Source organism: Mesocricetus auratus, unplaced genomic scaffold (genome assembly GCF_017639785.1).
Source record: "Mesocricetus auratus isolate SY011 unplaced genomic scaffold, BCM_Maur_2.0 Super-Scaffold_100081, whole genome shotgun sequence".
Classification (NCBI taxonomy): domain Eukaryota; kingdom Metazoa; phylum Chordata; class Mammalia; order Rodentia; family Cricetidae; genus Mesocricetus; species Mesocricetus auratus.
This window is the reverse complement of record NW_024429237.1, coordinates 459,928-476,244: the sequence shown is the minus strand read 5'-3', so window position 1 is coordinate 476,244 and position 16,317 is coordinate 459,928. Positions and strand designations below refer to the sequence as shown.

Sequence of the window (16,317 nt, the reverse complement as noted above, 5' to 3'; positions counted from 1 at the left end):
CTGAAGGGCCTCCTCTGAGATGTCTCCCTCCCCCCACCCAGCTGAGCATCCACTGCCGTCCTGCCTATGAATATTGTTGCTCCACCCCACCCTCGCGTCCTAACCACCCAGCCCGCCACCTCTGCCATTTCCATGGCCAGCACTAAGCCTCTGGTGCCTTGCTCTCACAGCAGCCACAAGGAACCTGTCCCTGACTGTCACTTAGGCCCAGATTCCTTAGAGAGGCCCCTAGGGCATGGGAGTTTGCAGTGTTAGAAGGCTGGCTTCCCTCAAAAAGGACTTTAAAAGTACACCATAAGTCAGGTGTGGTGATAAACCCTATACACACACTGGGGAGGGTGTAGCTAGAGGATTCAGGGTTCCGGGCTAGCCTGAGCTCCATATCAAGATCCCGCCTCAAATGTTTCTTTTCCACATCATGGGCTTCCTGATAAGCACCAAGTGCCTGTCTGGCCCACAGCCTCTAGCTCTGCCCAGTCATGACTGCTTCAGCTTTAGTCTCCTGTCCCATGCCAGACCACTAGCTTAGCCTGCTTCCTCCCCTTTTACCCTGGCACCTTCTGCCTCAAGCATACCCAGCCTAACCCTCTGCCACCTGTCATCACCAGGTTCCTTCCTCAGAAGTCACCTCCCCTGGGTCTACTCTCACTCATCATGTTATTTCACTTTTCTTAAGTTGTCATCATGTGGTGATGTTTTTGAGGAGAGGGTATATCTCTGGTCGTTGTGTAATAACTGATGGATTCAGGACTGGCCTAGCACAACTACTCGAGGCCATCTACCTAGCATCCCATTGCCCTTGGGTGGCCCACCGCAGGTTTCCGCTGCGGGCATCTGATGTCCTCAGAGCAGGGTTTGGAACAGGCACACTGACCCAGGCCCTAGAACATCTTGCATACTTCCTATATCTGCCTTGGCTTCTCCCAGCTCTTCATGGCACACTGAGGGAGTTCCTGGTTTTTAAGGACCCGGCTACAGACAGAACTAGGCCACTCTCACTGGCTGTTGGGTGGGGAGACCGTGTGCTACAGAGGACAAGGCCCACATAAGGTAGTCTGCAGCTCTTGTCTACAGGGTCTCTCTGCCAGGCTCACACCTCTGGCTTAGACAGTGGCTTATTGGCTGCTTTTCACAGTGGTTCTGGGGAATGCCACCCCACCGCTTCAGTCCTGGCAGGAGTGAGCCCACCCCTACAAGGCTGTTGCCTCCATGAGCTCTGAGGAAGGGGAAAGAGGCTACCTTCCAGCTTCTGTTTTGGGGTCTTCCTATTCCCTTTCCCAGGCTGACCATGTGAGCCAGTCCTTGAGGAAAGGGAAGCTGACACCAGAGAAGGGAAACGGGGAGGTGCCCAGGCCAGCTCCTGAGCCAAGAGCAATCAGGACTGACCAGGGGCCCTGCAAGTTCACTGCAGGGGGAGGGGCTGCCCCTGCTCCTGGAGGCTAGACAGTACAAGTAAGAGCCTGGACCTAGCATGCTTTGCCCTGAAGTGACTTTGGTGACAATAGGAGGGAGCTCAGGTTTCCCTGGTCAGACAGTGCACATTCTTTTTTTTTTTTTAAGATTTATTTATTTATCACATACACAGTGTTCTGCCTACATGCCAGAAGAGGGCACCAGGTTGAATTGTAGATGGTTGTGAGCCACCATGTGATTGCTGGGAATTGAATTCAGGACCCCTGGAAGAGCAGTCAGTGCTCTAAACCTCTGAGCCATCTCTCCATCCCTGGTCAGACAGTGCACATTCTTAATCCCTGTCCTCCCCTGAGGCCTCTAGAATTTAAGGTGGAAGGAGGTGGCTGTAGGCTAGGAGGGTGTGACCAGACTAGTTAGCCTGCAGGGGGCGCTGCAGCAGCGCAGGCTTCTCTGCTGCCCTTCAGCTTAGGTCTTCGGAGGTCAAGAGGGCCATGTCCACAAGAGGGAAATGGTGCTGCTTGTCAGCATCTCCAGTGAAGATGGGGAAACTGAGGTCCAAGAAGATCTAAGGTCCTGGGACAGCAGGGCCCAGAGCCTTGCCCTGACTGTCTGTTTCATCCCATTCCTACGGGCAAGCGGAAGAGAGGGGGACAGCTCTGTTTATCCACCCTTGAGAAAGAGGGCCTGGCTGGGGAGGCTGCCAGAGTTGAGCCTCCTGAGCCTGCCTTCAGCTCCCTGAAGAGTTAGCTCGCTCTCTCTAGGCTGAGGGGTGGACATGGGGACAGGTGGGAGAGCCAGGTCCCTGGAGGAAGTATGACCACATGCAGGATTCGAGCTATCTGGTTCAAACAGGAAGTTAGCTCTGCCTCCTAACCCTAGCTTTCAGGGCCTCCCTGCGTATGCACATGCTCAGAAGAAAGATGGCCAACAGACACAGCTGCCCTGGACTCCACATTTTCCCTTACTTTCTCCCAGCTCCCCTCTCAAAACACAACTAGGAAGTCCTTGGCCCATTCACCCTCCTGGTGTTGATAGGTAGGGAAGAGTCTGGGTCCTTAAGGGCCACCCCAAAGCAGGTGGTGACAGGATTGCTTCTGGGAGAGATGCCTGACTGGAGCAGACCCCCAGGTGTGCAGCTGCAGGGGGTCTAGCTCAAGGAGCAGCCACGGGACCTTGCAAGTGACTGGGGACAATGCCCTGTGTGACTTCCCATTCTGAGCCACAGAAAGTCCTCCATGGGTCTCAGTTTAGGCCTGACTCCCTTTATTCCAAACACCCCATGTATGGGGGTGGGGGGAGGAGCCTTTGACTCTAAATAAGCTTGGATTTCCTTCAGAGGGGTTGAGGGAGAGGGCTTTTTCAGGGGTGCAGAGAAGCCTAAGACATTTTTGAGAGAAGATTCCAGTAAAACCTAGTTATTACTGCTTAGAGTTGGTGTAGCCACCCAAGTAGGCCTGGGAAGAGCTACAGGACATCTCCCCTGACAACCTTAACATAATCTGGCCATATTTGGTGCATAATTGGATGCTCTTAGGCAGGTGGGCCAGTCTCCTGGCCTCACCAGGCCCCTTTCCGTTTGGAAGCAGAGCCCTAGTACAGAAACCTCAACCTTGAAGTATCTTTGAGGGCCCCAGCTTCCTGAGCCAGTCTGTGTGACCCTGGCTAATAAGACCAGCAACTTGGGATTGGTGTGTGGAGCTGGGCAATTTGGGCATACAAGGAGACTAGGACCCAGGTCAGCCCCGCCCCCCCCATGATAAAAAGTCACCTGCAAATGAGTGAGAAAGGCAAGTCCCCGCTTCAAGCCCCTAGAGCAGCACCTGGTATACCAGAAACAGTGTCTACTGTTCTTCCTGCCATGTAGCCCTTCAGCTCCGAGGGAGGTTGGGTTACCTCTCTGGACTCCTACCCCTTACCCACTGCCAGATCCTAGGAAAGTGGGCCTGAGTCCTTGTCCCTTTAGGCTGTACTGGAGACTGAGAGCAGGCATGTAGCTGTACTGCCTGACCTTGGTCCCTAAGCTGCTGAGGAATAAGCAAGGCTACATGTAGAGGATGGGCCAGATGACATCCCAGCTTGGGCAAGCATCTCGTAGCCAGTGTGTCTCGGGGCACGACCCTCTCCACTTCCCTGCTGCCCCATGAATCACTTAGCAATATGTGTGTGAAGCATGACACGCCTCTGATGGATAGCATCCCTGGGTACCAGCCTTCCTCCTGCCCTGGCCCTAGGCCCCTCAGCAGCCTGCATGAAGCAGTTGTTTACCTAAGAGGGCACGAGGGAGCTGTGAGCTCATGGTGGGGGTTAGTTCCCCTAGGTTGCAGGTATAAAGCCACCTGCATGATCTGTTGCTCCCACAGTGCTGGGCACCTGGGACGGCTGCACAGCAGGGTTGGGATCAGGCAGGGGCACCATGTTCTATGACTGTCTCTTCTTGGCTGCCTGACAACGTAAGTACCTGTGCTTTGGGCTCCGTGCCCCTTGTTGCCTCATCTCTGCTCAGGTAGGGGAGAAAGGCTCAAGGGCACTTTTGACCACTTGTGTTTGTTCAGAAGCCCAGCACCTTGAACCCTCCTGAGCTGTCAGGAGCCGGGGATGAGATGTCTGCAGACTGCATGTCCATATCCATATTTCTGTTTTTGTGGAAAACAGGCTTCTCAGACATACAACTTCAGAACAAAGAAAGGCAGGGGGCTAATTCCAGATGTCAGGGATACTGGGCCCTCTGGGTCTGCATTCCATCCTGCTATGTATATCTGATAGATGCTAGAAAAGCCAGGCAAGACTTGGAGTGGCTGTGTCCCATTAAGGGTGGACTATAGGTTGCATTGCCCTCTGCTGATGGGCTCACTCTTGGAGTAGAGATGCAGAGGCATCAGGCAGAGCTGACCTACCAACCTCTTCCCACAGAAGGCGCCATGCGGGCTAATGAGACTGTGTCAGAGACCAGCCCCAGTTCCACAGCCAGCCAGACTGGTGTTCCTACCCAGGTGGTACAGCAAGGGCAGGGCAGCCAGCAGGTAGGACATGGCCTTCACTGGGAGAGGGGTTCTCCTTATCTTCCTGCCACAAGCATCTGTTTACCTATCTTACGATACGGCAGCAGCCACCCTGTAGGTAAGCACCCCTAGTTCAACTTCTTCCTTCTGCCTCCATAGCGGCTGCTGGTCCAGGCGAGCGTGCAGGCCAAGCCAGGCCACGTGTCACCCCTGCAGCTTACCAACATCCAGGTGCCACAGCAGGTAAGGCTCCTCCAGCGTCCCTTGAGACAGAGAACCAGTTCCCGGCTGCCTACCTGTCCCCACACATAAGCCTTATCCACAGGTTGCCCCAGTTCCTAGCTTTGGGCAGTAGCCTCTATGGGCAAGATCAAATACCCTAGGGGCTGTTGTCCAAGCAACCTTAGGAGTGATGGTACTTGTGCTGAGGACGGGGGAGGATTCATAGCAGGTAGTCTATGGGTACCCCAGCTTCTCGCAGTGCAAAGCCAACGGTGCTGGGCCTTTGACCTTTGATAGTGTGTCAGCTCATATTTGGACTGCTAGGATGCTGAGCTGGATTCCAGCACTGGGGTATATTAAACATGGGCTCTACCACCAAGCCACACCCTAGCCCAATACTAGCAGACTGTTAAGGACAAGAATGTGTTTTTTGCTTCTTGTTTTTTTGAAGAGGGGTGTTTTGAGATAGTGTCTCATGTGGCCTGGAGTTCTATATGTGATGGAGTATGACTTTGAACTCCTGATTTAGGATTGCAGGCATGCACTCCACATTGGGCTCTGGCACACATTCCTCATGCCTTTAGAGCCAGGAGCCAACTCTGGTTTTGCTGCTTAATTTCAGGGTTTAATAAGCCCTTCATCAACCTTGGGTTTGGGTGTCACCTGCTACAGAGTAGAGCCCTCGCTGTGCCGTGTTTGGATGTAGGGCAGTTCCTGGGCTGGAGTCCCTACAATGTTCAGTGAGGTTGCTGGGGAGTGGAATGAAGCTTAGTGGTGGCTTGTCTGTGAGGTCCAGGTTCCATCCCCAGCACAGGAGAACGCTGTGGCTGGTGATGCTGGTGACCATGCTCCTGTTTCTCCCAACTCCAGGCTCTCCCCACACAGCACCTGGTGGTGCAGAGCACAGCGCAGGGCACAAAGGGTGGCCAGGTCTCCCTGACGGTACATAGTGCCCAGCAGGTGCACTCTGCCCCTGAGGTAGGTGTTACCACACTGTCATCTTCCCTTCTTCCAGCCATGTACTCCATGTTTGCCAAACAGTGTGTCTGCCCCACCACATATTTTGAGACAGGGTCTCTCAGTGTTATTCAGGGTAATATCAAACTCCTATGTAGAGCAGGCTGACCCCTAACTTTTAGTCCTCATGTCTTGGTCCTGAGTGCTGGCTTGCAGGTATGTACCACTATGCCTGGCCTCACCTGAAGCTCTCTTGTCTTGCCCTGAATTCACTTGCAGCTCCTGAGTCCTAGCACCCCTCTCCCATGGACCCTGGGTGGGGTTATCTAGTCAGTGCCTGTCCCTGCAGCTGAGCTGAGGTTGAGTGAGCTGTAGTCCAGAAGAAGGAGCTCCTCTTCCACCCTCAGGGCAGATACAGGCCTTTCATGGGAGCCTTGGAACACACACTCACACACACACACACACACACACACACACACACACACACACACACACACACACACCCCAGTAAGGGTGTGGAGGCCACGGGCTGTAGGTGGTCCTATATACAGACTAAGAGTGCAGAGAGACAGGCTGGCTATGGTGGTGCACACCTTTAATCCCAGCACTCGAGAGGCAAAAGCAGGTGGATCTCTGTGAGTTTGAGGCCAGCCTGGTCTACAAAGTGAGTTCCAGGACAGCCTGATCTACTTACATAGTGAGACCCTGTCTCCAAAACAAAATAAAAACCTAAAAAAGAAAAAAGAACACAGGGCAGATGCCAGGCTTAGCTGAGTCTGTGGGCAGGTCTTCCAGCTTTGCAGCTAGTATAGTCTGTGTGTAACAGAGCTAATGACTCAGGGTGTTTTGACACATACCTGCATTCAGGAGGCTGAAGCGGGAGGGCTTCAAGTGTGATGCTAACAGGTTTTACACTGAGACCCTGTCTCAGAAAGAACTGGTGAAACCCACCATCCATCTGCCCCCTCTCATCAGAATTGCAGTCCATCCTAGTGCAGCATGTCCCAGAGAAAACAAAGCCCACCCACCCGTGTAGCCCCAGAACCCCTCCCACCCAATTCCACTGGGAAATGGGGATCAGAAGCACCCATTGCAGCAAGTTGTGGGGCAGCAGAAGGTGGAGGTAGATGTGACTTTTGTTATGACTGCATATCAGTATACGCCTACTCTTTCTCATCTTTGCTGCAGCCATTCTGATTATGGGATCCACAAGTGGCCTCTGACTCTCATGAGAGGCTTGGACACCCTGAAGTTCCTCCCTGCAGAGCAGTGCTTATGGCTGCTGTGGGATATTCCATCCTCTCTAAAGAGTCCTTCTCAGGCATGTTTGCTAAGGCCCAGGTACCCCAATACAACCCAAGCTGGCCCTGACATTGTCCCTTTTGTTCTCTTATAGAGGTCACCAGTGCAGGCCAACAACTCCACCAGCAAGGCCGCTGGGGCTCCTGCAGGCACTGTGCAGCAACTACAGGTCCACAACGTCCAGCAAAGTGTCCCTGTCTCCCAAGAGGTGCCTGGCCAGGGTGGGCAGTAGCTAGGGCCAGGGGTATAGGCCAAGTAGCCACCCATGTCTTTGTCCCTGGTCTGTTAGAGCCAAGCAGATGAGGTCCAGCTCCAGCCTGCCATGTGGGCATGTGACAGGAGCCTCTGCCTCTGTCTAGATTCAGTGTCCCTGGTTGTGACACTTGTAGAAGGACCTCAGAGGGCACATTCTGGCTTTGAAAACTCATTTTGGTAGGTCAGGGAGATGGCTTAGTGGTAAAGGACATTTGCCACTAAGTCTAATGACCTGAATTCTATCCCTGAGCCCTGCATGACAGTAGGACAGCCAATTCCCACAAGTTGTCCTTTGACTTCTACACACATGCAACACAAAGAAAAGGAAAGAAAAGAAAAGCTACCCTGGGATGGCTGGGGGTGACTTGGGCGGAGCATTTGCCCATCATGCCAAGGCGCTGGGTTCCATCTCATTCTGAAAAACCGAAAGGCAAGAACACTCATTGGCCTCTTAGGTCAGTTTGCTGGGGAGGGGAGGTGCCAAGGCCAAGTCCTTGCTTAGTCCGTAGGTGTCAGATGAGGTCCCAGGTTTTTATTTTTCTTTTTCTAATGTGTATGGGCGTTTTGCTTGCATGTATGTGTGTGTACCTAGAAATGGAGTTACAGACAGTTGTGAGCTGCCATGTGGGTGCTAGGAATTGAACCCGGGTCCTCCGGAAGAGCAGTCAGTTCTCATAACCACTGAGCCATCTCTCCAGTCTACCATTCTCAGGATGTGCCCAAGCTTCCAGAGGAGGCCAATTCCCCAGTGCCAGCCAAAGTGACCTGAGCAGACCAAGAGGCAAGCGTGGTCTTGTATCTCCTTGTTAGCTGCGTAACTTTTGGGGCTCTTGACCTCTCAAAAAAACCAAAGCCAAAACAAAACAAACCCGGGCGTTGGTGGCGCACGCCTTTAATCCCAGCACTCGGGAGGCAGAGGCAGGCGGATCTCTGTGAGTTCAAGGCCAGCCTGGTCTACAGAGCAAGTTCCAGGAAAGCCTCCAAGACAATACAGAGAAACCCTGTCTCGAAAAACCAAACCAAACAAAACAAAAACCAAAACCAAGATGAAACAGGTTTTGTGTGCCCTTTTAGCCTCAGGCCAGAGATCTCAACTTCAAGACTTGTCTGGTCTGTAGTCAGAACAAAAATTGAGGAAGTGGGCTGGGGACTAACTCAGTGGTAGAGAGCTTGCTAGCATGCAGAAGGCCCCAAGTTCCCCAGCACCAGGCCGAAAAAGTTCAAATAGGCCAAAACCATAGATAGATTCTTCCCTAGAAGGAAGAGAAACCACCCAACCCAAAGAAGTCACAGATACTTCCCTTCTTGGGCTAGAATCTCTCTGAACCTCCACATAGCCAAGAGTTAGGCAGTAGGGAACCTGGATGGCCTGTGTTTCTGGACCCCACACGGAAAGGCTGCCTTCCATCTAGGGAAACTTCCATCTGAGGTTCCCAAGCATGCTTGAGAATTGCTGCCCTGGTTACCATGGTTACCATAGTTGGACTTGCCTCTTCTTTCCCAGAGGTCAGTAGTCCAGGCCACTCCACAGACCAAAGCTGGCTCAGTGCAGCAGCTGACCGTGCAGGGACTACAGCCAGTTCACGTTGCTCAAGAGGTGCGTGTCTCATCTCTCTATGTGAGGGGCAATCATACTGGCCCTGGGCTGGGGCTGGGGGAACAGGCACTAAGTTCCCAGGGAGGAATGGAGTCACGTGGAGGCTTCTGAAGGGCGGAGACAGTGGGGAGCCCTTGAGGTTTGAAGCCCTGTACAAGGCAGGCTTCACTCTGGCCCTGGGCAGCTGACTCCATCATGAATCTTCCCTATCCCAGCACCTGACCAGTCGCTCAGGATATGGGTCTTATTAAGAGAGGTCTGGATTTAAATCCCACTTCTTTCCGATACTGCCCTGTCCATTCCTCCCTTCCCTAACTAAAGACATCAGGTGGGGAATCTTCATCCGGTGGTCGCGTGTGCACAGCCCGGTGACCCCCCAGTGTCTCTGTTTGTCCTCCAGAGCTCAGGCAGTCAGTTTCCCGCTAGGAAGGCAGAGCAGCGAGAACCCCGGCCCACGCCGCCACCGGAGCCGCCGCCCCGGCTTCTCGGGCCCGGGCCAGCGTGCTGCGGCCAGGCCTCGCAGCTAGGCAGCCCAGAGCAGCCGCCGCCCCATTACGAGCCGGGCGTGGAGCAGTGGGTGGAGCTGGTGGGCGTGCTGCCCCCACACCTGCTCCTGCCGCAGCAGAGGGTAGTCTTCGAGCCACTGCCAGGGCTCTCGGCCCGAGCCAGCCCCGACCTGAGGGTCAGGATCCACAGAATGCCCCAGGTGCTAGTGTTCGGCACCGCCCTCAAAGTAGGTGGTGGCGGACCGCGGACACACAGCGGGGGGGCCGGGGGCGGGGTATCCCGCCCGCCGGGCCTCTTCTTCCCCGCCTCCAAGCCATGTCCTGGCCCAGGCTCCCTCCCTGCAGTCTCAGGAGGGAGGGGTGAGACGTTTGTGCCCCGCCCCCCAAGTGCTGTCAGTCATTCCAGGTTCTGCCTCAGGAACTTGAGTCCCAGACTGCCTCTGCAAACCCGGGTTTGGGTTGGGGTGGGCTATCCAGTACCTGCCCCTAAGGTGTTGTCAGTCATTTCCTATTTTGTCCAATAAACTGACCCCACTCCAGGCTCCACCCTGAACATTCTGCATGGGAAGCTTCCAGGTTTCCAGAAACCCCTCAGGCACAGTTTTTAATTACAAACCAAGTACACATGTGCCTGTGTTTTCCACCTTCCAAGCCCATTGTAGAATCCTACTGGTGTCTCTTCCCTTGTCCATGAGCTTCCAGAACCTCTTTGTTGTTCCCAACCAAAACAGAATCCCAGCACCAACTGTTCCCAGCCACAGCTCCAGTCAAGGCCCTAAGCCTTCCATCTTCAGTCTCCAACCTCTGGCTGATGTTGTTCAGAGAACCAAGATGTGCACCTTTCCAGCTAGAGACTTACGCGGGTGTCAGGAGACGGGTTGCAGCCAGCACTGACCCACCACCCTGCCCTCCTCCTCTAGGTCCAGCAGCTCCAGCAGGTGCCTGTCCCACATGTGTACTCCAGCCAGGTGCAGTATGTGGAGGGTGGCGACGCCAGCTACACAGCCAGTGCCATGTAAGTGGCGGAGTGATGGAGGGAGGGTTCAATCTGTTTAAGGTGCCAGGCCATGGTTCTAGCTCCCAGCTGGCCTCCAAGGTTTGTGTGATAGCCTGGAACTTCCCAGGGGCAGCCAGGAATACAGACTGCTGATAGCAGAAGGGACACTGGCCAGTTGGGAGGGCATCTCAGCAAATTGGAGCTTGTACAGTTAGATGGATTTGGGTTTTAGGAGGGAAAAGGGAAAAACAGGTATGTAAACATAAGATATCTATATAGATATTTATACATACATTTTTACAACATAAATTTTTCTTTTTTGGTAGGCAGTGGTGGTGCACACCTTTAATCCTAGCACTCAGGAGGCACCACCACTGTCCAGCTAAATTTCTCTGTATTCAGCAGGAAAAAGAAGTTCTTCAGTTCTCAAATCTGATCCTTAATGTCCCACAGAATATCCTGTTTTTCTGCTACTACCCAGAAATGCTCTGAGCATAAAACTGTCCTGTTTGAGCAGCACTGGGAGGCAGAGACAGCAGGTTTTTGTTATTATTATTACTATTGTCATTATTATTATTATCACTACATTGATTTATTTACGTGTACAGGGAGGGACATGTATGTGCCATGGTGCACATACGGAGATCAGAGAGCAACCTGAAGAAGTCAGTTTTCTCTCTCCAACCCATGGGTCACAGGGATCAAACTCAGTGCTCATCTCCTGAGCCATCTTGCTGGTCCCCAGGAAGATCTTGAGTTGAAGACTAGTTACACAGTTGAGTCCTGTCTCAAAAAAGCCAAAATAAAAAAGAAATGATCCATTTCTTGTTCCAGAAACACAGGCGGAATATTCTGTCTCAAATTTTTCCTTGGGGGCTGGGGAGATGGCTCAATTAGTAAATTGCTTGCTTACTAGACATGAGAACTTGAGGTCAGATCTCTAGCGTGTAAGAGCCTGGCATGGTGGCGTGCATCTGTAACCCCAGAGCCATCTTATTGGGCCTCTTTTGTGTGTGGATGTGGAGCGCATGCACCATGTAGTAAGTGTAATGCAGAGACCAGTGCTGGAGTCTGTTTGCTATGTGGGCTTTGGGGACCAAACCTAGGTCTTCAGGCGTGTTGGCAAGCACCCCTGCACTATGAGCCATCTGCCTGGCTCAGGTTTTCATTCTTAATCACTGATGCACTCAGAGGGCTCAAAATCTAAACAGAGAGGTGGCTCTGCTGTCCCCTCCACAGAGCCCTCTACCTGCACATAAGGTAGGTGGTCTTTTCCTACCTTCCAGTCTCTTGTCTCTGGTTGCGCATTGGTGCCTGGTTTAAGAAGACTGCAAGGCACCAATTCTCGCCTGCCCTAGCCCTTTTTAGTTTGCAGCCTCCAAAGATGGGCCCCAGTGTTATCGATGTCTTGCTGCAGTTGCAACTTGTGTTATTGGTGCAGTCACTCAGTACATGGTCTGGATTGAAGGAGCAGCTCCCTGTCAGAAGAGGTAGACAGCCACAGGCACTCCTCTGTGCCCTTTAGTCTAACCCTCTGGGTTTTCCTTCCCTGGATCCAGAACTTACTTCTTGCTGCTGCTGAAGAAAGTGTGTTCTATGTGTTCTGGACCCCCTCACCTTATTTTCTCCACTTCTGCAGTGAGGAAAGTGACTCCATTATCAGTGCTGCTGTAGTTCAATGAAAGTTACCCCAAAGGGCCAGTAAGATGGCTCAGCAGGTGCTTGCTGCCAATCCTTACCCTACAATCTCCAGGACTCATGTGTTGGAAGGCGACAGCCAACTCCCACAAGTTGTCCTCTGACTTCTACACGTATGCCATGAAGTAATAAAGATAATGTCTTTTTAGAAACAAAAAACAAGAAAGTGGCTTCTCATGCAATGCTTAGATGATCCCCAGTCCCTTATATGTGAAGGTGGGCCACACTGGTGTTTCTGTGGCTTCTCTGGTCCTCTCCTGGACTCCTGCTTCCTTGTACAAGACTCACTGATCATGGCCTCATGTCTGTTTCTTGGCAGCCGCTCTAGCGCCTATCCCTACCCTGAAACGCCGATCTACACACAGCCAGCAGGCACCAGCTACTATGAGGCCTCAGGCACAGCTGCCCAGGTCAGCACACCGGCTACTTCTCAGACTGTGGCTAGCAGTGGCTCAGTGCCCATGTATGTGTCCGGCAGCCCGATTGTCGCCAGCTCCTCCAGCAGTGAGGCTGGGGCCAGCAACAGCAGCGTGGGTGCAGGGGGCAGCGGGGGAGGTGGCAGCAGTGGCGGCGGCAGTGGCAGCGGCGGCAGCAGTGGAGCAGGCACCTACGTGATCCAAGGAGGCTACATGCTAGGCAGCGCCAGCCAGTCTTACTCCCACACCACCCGTGCCTCACCAGCCACAGTAAGTGTTCCAATCCTGCGCAGAGGAAATGGGAGGCGAGCACCTCGGGGAGGAGGGACAGCTTGGCCATAATCAGGGTATAGAATTTTGGCCCAAGGCATAGCTCAGGGCTCCAGTGCTCACATCACCCAGGAGCCCAGTACCCTGTTTATGTAACCTTAGGTGCTGCTCTCTGGTCTGCACCTCAACTGCTATGTGATACTCTGGGGACAATTGCAGAAATGACTTATTCAGAACTGGTGATAGATAGACAGATAGATGTGGGCTCCTCGAGTCATGTTCGCAGTGCTGAATCCCAGTCCTAGTCTGACCCATTATCAATAAGGACTATGGGTTGGGTCAGAACACCTTGTTCCCTGTCCCCTCCCTGCCACATTCCCCTACATACCAGTGCACCCTGGCTGCTGGTCTTCACTAGTTTATTACTCCATTTTAGAAGATACTGCTGTGGGGCTGGAGAGATGGCTCAGAGGTTAAGAGCACTGACTGCTCTTCCAGAGGTCCTGAGTTCAATTCCCAGCAACCACATGGTGGCTCACAACCATCTGCAATTCAATCTGATGTCCTCTTCTGACATGTAGGCAGAACACTGTATATGTAATAAATAAATAAATCTTTAAAAAAAAAAAAGAAGAAGATACTGCTGTGAACTGTGTGTCCTCAGGTGCTGCTTAAAACACACATGCTGCTGGGCCTCAGTGGCGCACGCCTTTAATCCTAGCACTCAGGAGGCAGAGGCAGGTGGATCTCTGTGAGTTCGAGGCCAGCCTGGTCTACAAAGTGAGTTACAGGACAGCCTCCAAAACAATACAGAGAAACCCTGTCTCAAAAAAACCAAAAAAAAAAAAAAAAAAAAAAAAAACCCTGGAACCAACATGGTCAGAGAGAACCAACTGCTCTGACCACACAAAATAAATGCAGGAATGTAGCAAGAACAGGGAACAGAAGGGGGCTAAGGAAATGGCCAATTAATAAAGTGCTTGCTGTGAAAGCAAGAGGTTCTGAGTTTGCATCCCCAGCACCTCCACAAGTCTATAGACACAGTGCTAGAGAGGCAGAGACTGGGAGGCACTTGTAGCCAGTCAGACTATGAACAGCAGGGTGAGTGAGGGATGCTGTCTCAGAAAACAAGGCGGAGGTGGGGTGGGGCCTGGAGAGATGGCTCAGTGGTTAGGGTTCCATTCCCTGCAACCACATGGCAGGTAGCTCACAGTAACTAATTCCAGGGGATCCGACACCCTCTTCTGGCCCCTGTGGTGCACAGACATGGCCTGCATGCCCCACCCCACACCTGTTCCTGTGCATCCTCTCCCATGAACACTTAAACATACATAAACAAAAATAGTTTTAATGAAAGGTTCTGACAAATGCCCATGACTCCTTTCCTGGACTTCCTTGCTCAGCCCTACTTCCCTAACAGGCAGTGTTCAGTCCAGAAATGGTGGTTTCTGACCAGGGGTGCTATTGTCTTTGAGACAGATCTCCCTTTGTAGCCCAGGATGGCCTAGAATTTGTGATCCTCGGCTTCAGTTCCCCAGTGTGGGGCTTTCGGTGTGAACCACCATGTCACCAGACTTGCTCCATGGGGCTGTAAATGTGGAGAGGAGAGATGCAGACACGAAGCCGCAGGAGCTTCCCAGCTTATGTGAGGTTCCCGATGCCGTATGGAGCGCTGAGGGGGAAATGCAGAGCTGTTCCATCCTTTGAGATCTTATGTGAGGTTCCCGATGCCGTATGGAGCGCTGAGGGGGAAATGCAGAGCTGTTCCATCCTTTGAGATCTTGCCTCTTTAATATTTACCCTCTTCTACCTCCTTTTCAACGTCTTGAACCCCCTCAGGAACCATGAAACTGTCATCCATCTCTGCAATGTCACTTCTAGATGGACTCTAATCCTGTGACCTTGGGAGATTGATTTTTTGCTCCTCATATGTTAACAGCTTTGTCTTTAAGTAGCTGCAAGTGGCAGTTGTATCGGTCAGTGCTGTTCTAGAAACGTTAAGACTGTAGTTCCCGGGAATACTGTGACGGGATGTGTGCCTTACAGCTAGCTGAGGTGGCTGTCAGAGCCACAGAGAAAGGCAGTTGCAGAGCACACAGCCACATAGTCTCAGAGGATGTCCGGGACTGTCTGTCAGTACTGCCTGTCCTCTTGTCTGTTCCAGGTCCAGTGGCTCCTGGACAATTATGAGACCGCCGAGGGCGTGAGCCTGCCACGGAGCACCCTCTACTGCCACTACCTGCTGCACTGCCAGGAGCAGAAACTGGAGCCAGTTAATGCTGCCTCTTTCGGCAAGCTCATCCGCTCGGTGTTCATGGGTCTGCGCACGCGCCGCCTGGGCACCAGGTTTGCCCCAGCCCCTCCACCCTCGGCTACCCTAGGCCGCAAGGGCTTATGTTCTGCCACTATGACCCACCACAGCTCTTACGTGGTCGTGAAGCGCATTGTGAGAACCCCTCGCTCCTGCTCGCCCACTGAGCCCTACTTCCTGTCCTACCTCTGGGACGTTGCTCTGGCTGTCCCTGCGCTTAGACCATCTTACTCAGCTGTCCCTTGGGCCCTGCTCACCTCTTTTCCAGTTAGGAGCTCGGGCGCCCGTCGTTGCATTCTTTCGTTCGTTCGTGCGTTCACTCATACTGTCCTTGGGTGACACACTTGCTCTCTTTGTCTCAGTTTTCTCTTGTCTGTCCCAGCTATCAGGAACACTCTTCATGGGGTCAAGATGAAGTGGGGATCCATGCTCAGAATAAGCACCTCACAAAAAAGTGCCCTTATGACCAACAGCCAAATGCTTGCCTGGTGTCAGAGTTGGTAGCAAGTGCTGACTGTACTGCCCTGTCCTCACTCCTGGGCACCTTTACTTCTTCAGCTCAGCAGGGTAGCTTTCTCTGTCCAGGCCCCTAACTGAGAGGAAAGCTATGTAAGACCCCAGTGTCCTGCCCAACTGGTAAAGCACCTCACCCCTTCTTCCAGGGGCAATTCTAAGTATCACTATTATGGCCTACGGATCAAAGCCAGCTCACCCCTGCTGCGGCTGATGGAGGACCAGCAGCATATGGCCATGCGAGGCCAGCCCTTCTCCCAGAAGCAGAGGTGGGTGCCTCCTGCTTTTGGACTGAGCAGGGACTGCAGAGCTGGCTATACCATACCACTTGACCATGCCCTAGGCAACTCTCATCAGCTTGTCCATCCCCCACCAGGTGGCTTCTGGGTCACTCATCACTTACTACCCAACCACCCTCCAGTCCTCACCTGCTACCCATCCCCCACCCCAGCCCATCCCCTTAAGAACCTAGTCCCCACACAGCTGGGCTCCCCCCCTCCACCAGGTGGCTTATCCCCCCTCATTCCAGCTGGCCCATCTCCCCACCAGCCACCCCACTACCCCTTCCCCTCCAGGCTCAAGCCCATCCAGAAGATGGAGGGCGTGGCCAACGGTGTTGCCGTGGGGCAGCAGAGCACAGGGCTGTCAGACATCAGCGCCCAGGTGCAGCAGTACCAGCAGTTCCTGGGTGAGAGCCGGTGGGCAGGGCAGGGCAGCCTACCCCGGGGACTCAGGAGGGCCCATAGGGGGTGTCTGGTGGACATTCAGGCTTGCCTACCTCTGTCTTTGTGGGATTGTTCTATAACCAGAAACCTCCAAGATATCCCAACCCCATTTTGGGTTTTCTGTTTTTTGTTTTTG

The 16,317-nt window shown here is 53.1% G+C and overlaps 1 protein-coding gene across 8 annotated transcripts in view; it reads left to right on the top strand.

The window, feature by feature from the left end:
- Nucleotides 1-16,317, top strand: part of Rfx1 (regulatory factor X1) — a 31,401-nt gene that overhangs the window by 9,317 nt on the left and 5,767 nt on the right. For 4 of the 8 annotated variants that reach the window (XM_040736728.1, XM_040736731.1, XM_040736725.1 and 1 more), the window contains 11 exons: nt 4,324-4,433; nt 4,572-4,655; nt 5,505-5,612; nt 6,988-7,101; nt 8,653-8,745; nt 9,146-9,478; nt 10,172-10,266; nt 12,266-12,632; nt 14,797-14,978; nt 15,606-15,725; nt 16,032-16,144. In XM_040736728.1, the coding sequence (XP_040592662.1) occupies nt 4,324-4,433; nt 4,572-4,655; nt 5,505-5,612; nt 6,988-7,101; nt 8,653-8,745; nt 9,146-9,478; nt 10,172-10,266; nt 12,266-12,632; nt 14,797-14,978; nt 15,606-15,725; nt 16,032-16,144 (1,719 nt within the window). The remainder of the gene's footprint in view (nt 1-4,323; nt 4,434-4,571; nt 4,656-5,504; nt 5,613-6,987; nt 7,102-8,652; nt 8,746-9,145; nt 9,479-10,171; nt 10,267-12,265; nt 12,633-14,796; nt 14,979-15,605; nt 15,726-16,031; nt 16,145-16,317) is intronic. The other 4 variants (XM_040736730.1, XM_040736729.1, XM_040736726.1 and 1 more) reach the window with 3 other exon arrangements.